The following is a 6000-nucleotide window of genomic DNA, read 5'->3' on the forward strand; positions in this document are numbered from 1 at the left end:
ACAAGTGTACTGGAACCTACTACCTTTGTTTTCGGATTGCATTTCCTTAGGATTCTTCCAATGAATCTGTCTGGCATCTGCTTTACCGACGATCAACTTCATATGATCATTCCATTTTAAGTCACTCCTAATGCCTACTCCCAGATAAGTTACGGAATTAACTACTTCGAGTTGCTGTCCTGCTATATTGTAGCTAAATGATAAAAGATCCTTCTTTCTATGTATTCGCAGCACATTGCACTTGTCTACATTGAGATTCAATTGCCATTCCCTGCGCCATGCGTCAATTCGTTGCAGATCCTCCTGCATTTCAGTACAATTTTCTATTGTTACAACCTCTCGATATACTACAGCATAATCCGCAAAAAGCCTCAGTGCACTTCCGAAGTCATCCACAAGGTCATTTATGTATATTGTGAAGAGCAACGGTCCTACGACACTCCCCTGCGGCACACCTGACATCACTCTTACTTCGGAAGACTTCTCTCCATTGAGAATGATATGCTTAGTTCTGTTATCTAGGAACTCTTCAGTCCAATGACACAATACTTTGTTCATTAAACGACTGTGGGGAAGAAACTCGGCATCTACCTGGGAACCCGTGTCTATGGCCCTCTGAGTCTCGTGGACGAATAGCGCGAACTTGGTTTCACACAATCGTCTTTTTCGAAACCCATTCTGATTCCTACAGTGTAGGTTTCTAGTCATTATACTCGAACATAATACGTGTTCCAAAATTATAGAACTGATCGTCTATAGTTCTGCACATCTGCTTGACGTCCCTTCTAGAAAACGGGGATGACCTGTGCCCTTTGAAACGTCCCCTTAGAAAAATTATTGAATTACTGTGCTGGTAAACCCCTGACATTATTTGATTTTCAAACAGCTGAGCAGAACTGAACGTAGATATTTCGCTCTTTACGTATTCTGATCAACACTAAACTGACACACAATATTTTTAGCGCAACGCAATGCGACTTTGAAAAATCCCTACAAAAGAATGGCCCTGACTAACAATAACCTATACCTTTCGTGAATCACTTACCTCACAAAAATCTTCGTCATTCGAACTACTGCAATACAGCGAGCGCCACTACTGCCAGCTAAATAAAAGATTCTAACTACTGAAGGGACTAACTACTGATAGGCATAGTTAGCAAATGAAAGATTCTGATAAACAAACAATGTATTTACCTTAATAGTGTTCAAAAGTAATATATATATATATATATATATATATATATATATATATATATATATATATATACAGGGTGTTACAAAAAGGTACGGCCAAACTTTCAGGAAACATTCCTCACACACAAAGAAAGAAAATATGTTATGTGGACATGTTCCATGTTAGAGCTCATTTTATTACTTCAAATCACATCCATCATGGAATGGAAACACAGCAACACAACGTACCAGCGTGACTTCAAACACTTTGTTACAGGAAATGTTCAAAATGTCCGTTAGCGAGGATACATGCTTCCACCCTCCGACGCATCCCTGACGCGCTGATGCAGCCCTGGAGAGTGGCGTATTGTGTCACAGCCGTCCACAGTACGAACACGAAGAGTCTCTTCATTTGGTACCGGGGTTGCGTAGGCAAGAGCTTTCAAATGCCCCCATAAATGAAAGTCAAGAGGGTTGAGGTCAGGAGAGCGTGGAGGCAATGGAATTGGTCCGCCTCTACCAATCCATCGGTCACCGAATCTGTTGTTGAGAAGAGTACGAACAGTTCGACTAAAATGTGCAGGAGCTCCATCGCGCATGAACCATATGTTGTGTCGTACTTGTAAAGGCACATGTTCTAGCAGCACAGGTAGAGTATCCCGTATGAAATCATGGCGGTGAATCGAGGATGTACAGTACATACTGACGAAACTAAAATGAGCTCTAACATGGAAATTAAGCGTTTCCGGACACATGTACACATAACATCTTTTCTTTATTTGTGTGTGGGGAGTGTTTCCTGAAAGTTTGGCCGTACCTTTTTGTAACACCCTGTATAATCAGTTCATGGCATCCAGTCTTACAAATTTACTGTCTCTGATGGACAAACGTCCAAATCATCCGCTCTCGAAACTCCATCTCTCTCCCCACCTCCACCACTGCTGGCGGCTCACCTCCAACTGCGCAACGCTATGTGCTGTTCACAGCCAACTGCTCAACACTACAATAGCGAATATTCCAACAATGCCAAACAGCCACAGACTGCACACAGCACAGCCAGTGACTTTCATACAGAGCGCTACGTGGGCGTTACCAATATAAAAAAACTAAACAGCCTACTTACACATTTTCCAATCCTTTGGAACGCTACGCTGTTCTAGAGACCAACAGTACACCGCTGCAAGAAGGGGGGCAAGTTCCTTCGCATACTCTGTGTAAAATCGAAGTGGTATCCCATCAGGTCCAGCGGCCTTTCCTCTTTTGAGCGATTTCAATTGTTTTTCTATCCCTCTGTCATCTATTTCGATATCTACCATTTTGTCATCTGTGCGACAATCTATAGAATACGCACAGTGAAAGAGTTGCTTCAGAAGGGAAGTTTGACGTACTTTGTTTGGTATGTCAGTGCGCTTGTTTGATAAGACCGTGGATACAAATGGTTCAAATGGCTCTGAGCATTATGGGACTTAACTGCTGTGGTCATCAGTCCGCTAGAACTTAGAACTACTTAAACCTAAGTAACCTAAGGACATCACACACATCCATGCCCGAGGCAGGATTCGAACCCGCGACCGTAGCGGTCGCGCGGTTCCAGACAGTAGCGCCTAGAATCGCTCGGCCACTCCGGCCGGCCGTGGACACAGAATAGCGAATTTGACATGTTTGACCATTAGAGGGGGCCTTTACACTGTGGGATACTACTGAGCTGGTCAGCTAGCTACATGCGAGGGGTGGTCGGTGTCTGCAGACCGGAGAAGCCGCCGCTGGAGGAGGAGGACTCGCTGCCTCGGCCGGCCACCGCCCCCGCGCCGCCCCCGCAGTCGGCGCTGCAGCGCCTCAGCCAGGCGCCGCGAGCGTGGCTGCAGCGCTTGCGGCGCGCCCAGGGCCGCCGCAACACCGACGACGCGGACGTCGACGGCGAGCCGCGCGCCGCCCCCAGGCCGTCACTGCTCAAGCGCATGTCGCTGCCTGCGCCGGACCTGCTGTCCATGCGGCGTGGCAGCTCGCTCATGCCCGAGCCGCAGTACGTCACCATCACCGTGAGTACCCCTTCTCCCGCTTAAGAGCTACCGCCCACTGCCCGTTAACTCACTCATTCCAGGCATGTAAGTCGCCAACCCCCTGCCGTTTCCCACAGAGTGCGCCGCTGACGATCTATCTTAGAGAGCCTGTACAGGGAGAGAGTGGCCAACCGGACGTTACGGCGGCCATTTTTCTGCCAAACTGTGGGCGGGACTTTTGAATGGTCAGTAGTGGAGTACACACTCACCGAATCAAAAGCACAAGACAATATGGCGAAATCATTCGTTAAATGCCCTTCTTTAGAGCTATAATATACTCAGAGTAGCCTAGTACGTACAGCACAGGAAAATTTGATACAGTGGCTGTAAAAATTATTCGTTACTTGCATTTACCTCCTTTAAAGTTCGTTTACTAGACATATTGCAACGAAATTAACGTAAATAAAAAAATATAGTGTATAGCATTTGTTTTGTATCGGAAGCGCATAACGCTAAAGATTTAACGTCCCTGTATTACGTCAGATGAATGAAAGTCGTAAGCAGTTGTTTACTTGTGACATGCAAAAAGTCTGAGACGTATTAGTACTTCTTGTCACGTCTTCAAACTTTTTGCATGTCACAAGTAAACAACTGTTGTTTATATACAGGGTGTTACAAAAAGGTACGGCCAAACTTTCAGGAAACATTCCTCACACACAAATAAAGATAAGAGGTTATGTGGACATGTGTCCGGAAACACTTAATTTCCATGTTAGAGCTCACTTTAGTTTCGTCCACCTACCCTCAATGGAGCACGTTATCATGATTTCATACGGGATACTCTACCTGTGCTGCTAGAACATGTGCCTTTACAAGTACGACACAACATGTGGTTCATGCACGATGGAGCTCCTGCACATTTCAGCTGAAGTGTTCGTACGCTTCTGAACAACAGATTCGGTGATCGATGGATTGGTAGAGGCGGACCAATTCCATGGTCTCCACGCTCTCCTGACCTCAACCCTCTTGACTTTCATTTATGGGGGCATTTGAAAGCTCTTGTCTACGCAACCCCGGTACCAAATGTATAGACTCTTCGTGGTCGTATTGTGGACGGCTGTGATACAATACGCCATTTTCCAGGGCTGCATCAGCTCATCAGAGATTCCATGCGACGGAGGGTGGATGCATGTATCCTCGCTAACGGAGGACATTTTGAACATTTCCTGTAACAAAGTGTTTGAAGTCACGCTGGTACGTTCTGTTGCTGTGTGTTTCCATTCCATGATTAATGTGATTTGAAGAGAAGTAATAAAATGAGCTCTAACATGGAAAGTGAGCGTTTCCGGACACATGTCCACATAACATATTTTCTTTCTTTGTGTGTGAGGAATGTTTCCTGAAAGTTTGGCCGTATACCTCTTGTAGATATAAACGAAAAAGATTACAAAAATCAGGTAATGTTAAATCTAAGCTACTGTAATAACGACCAAATACAACAAGAAAACTACCGTATCCCTTCTACCCCACAGTAAGTACGCCTATTAAAAACTGTCTCCAAGAGTACCTGCAATTATTTACTACGAATAATGTTTCAGCAACCACGACAACTGCGGAAAACGTACTTACAACTTGACTGCGTCAACAGTCAGGCAATAATACTGAAACCAAAATAATGCCTAGTGTTCTGATTCGGAACGAAATAAAGTTTGACGCTATAAAGTCGAATGAGTATGGCACAACAATTACAGGAACTTTCCGATTCCAGCAAGGACGTCAGATATTGGCTTCAGAAAAGCTTGTGATGCTACCAGTATGCACGAACTGTTAAAAAAGTTAAGAGCTTAAAAATTCAGGAAATTGTAATAGGCTTACCTGTTTTGCGTGACTAAAAATATTTAAAAAAAAAAAACTGCCCACTGCTTTCGTCTTTCTTCATTGCCTGGAAATGCTAACATGCGATATCCACCTTCGCCTCTATTGGAACAACCAAATGCAGCACAACCTGGCATCGTTTACGAACGTCTGCAGAACGAATTATAGACGACAAAAACAATACTGTACAATTAGTAACGTGTTTACTCCAAACATGTAGGCCTACCGACTTCATCACAAAACGCTTCACTATTTCAACTCGTATTTAAGATCCCAAACGCTAATTACGTACTAAAAACGATGTACAACTAAATCGAACATGCATGCACAACGCATAACAAGTCTCTCAATAATTCAAATACCTTTTAATCGTTTCCAAAAGTCCTCTGAACTTCAATTCAACTCAAAAGCACGGCGAACATAGGAAGCGCGAGAGACGTTTGGCAGAAAAATGGCGCCAAAGCTGATCAACCAGTCACGGGCAACTTCACCTATGGCCACCCTCTCTGTATACAGGCTCTCTGATCTATCCGCTACTGTGTGGCAGACCCTACCGCTGCAGTCGTCTGGCAGTTTTCATTGTGCAAAAACAGAAAGGAAAAGTGTGTGGTGTGGGGCTGACACATCCAAACCATGGACGCAGTGCAGCGGCGCGGTTACTTTCGTCCATTAGAACACTGTTGCAGAAACAACGAAACAAACATGCCAAATTTAAACAGGCAAAAAATCCCCAAGATTGGCGATCCTTTACAGAAGTTCGAAACTTAGCGCGGAGTTAATTGCGAGACGCCTATAACAGTTTCCACAACGGAACTTTGTTTCGAAACCTGGCAGAAAATCCAGAGGGAATTCTGGTCGTATGTGAAATATTTTAGCGGCAAGAAACAATCAGTGCCTTCTCTGTGAGATAACAATGGAGATACTCTCGAAGACAGTGCTACCAAAGCAAATT

General features: G+C 44.4%; 1 protein-coding gene across 1 annotated transcript in view; it reads left to right on the top strand.

Moving 5' to 3' along the window:
- LOC126106151 (open rectifier potassium channel protein 1) overlaps window positions 1-3059 on the top strand; it is a gene marked incomplete at its 3' end in the record, with an annotated part of 205169 nt that extends 202110 nt beyond the window's left edge. Inside the window, exon 9 of the mRNA XM_049912392.1 lies at window positions 2921-3059. Within this exon, the coding sequence (XP_049768349.1) occupies window positions 2921-3059 (139 nt within the window). The remainder of the gene's footprint in view (window positions 1-2920) is intronic.
- Window positions 3060-6000: the final 2941 nt, after the last annotated feature.

The sequence above is a fragment of the Schistocerca cancellata genome, chromosome 10 (assembly GCF_023864275.1).
Source record: "Schistocerca cancellata isolate TAMUIC-IGC-003103 chromosome 10, iqSchCanc2.1, whole genome shotgun sequence".
Lineage (NCBI taxonomy): Eukaryota > Metazoa > Arthropoda > Insecta > Orthoptera > Acrididae > Schistocerca > Schistocerca cancellata.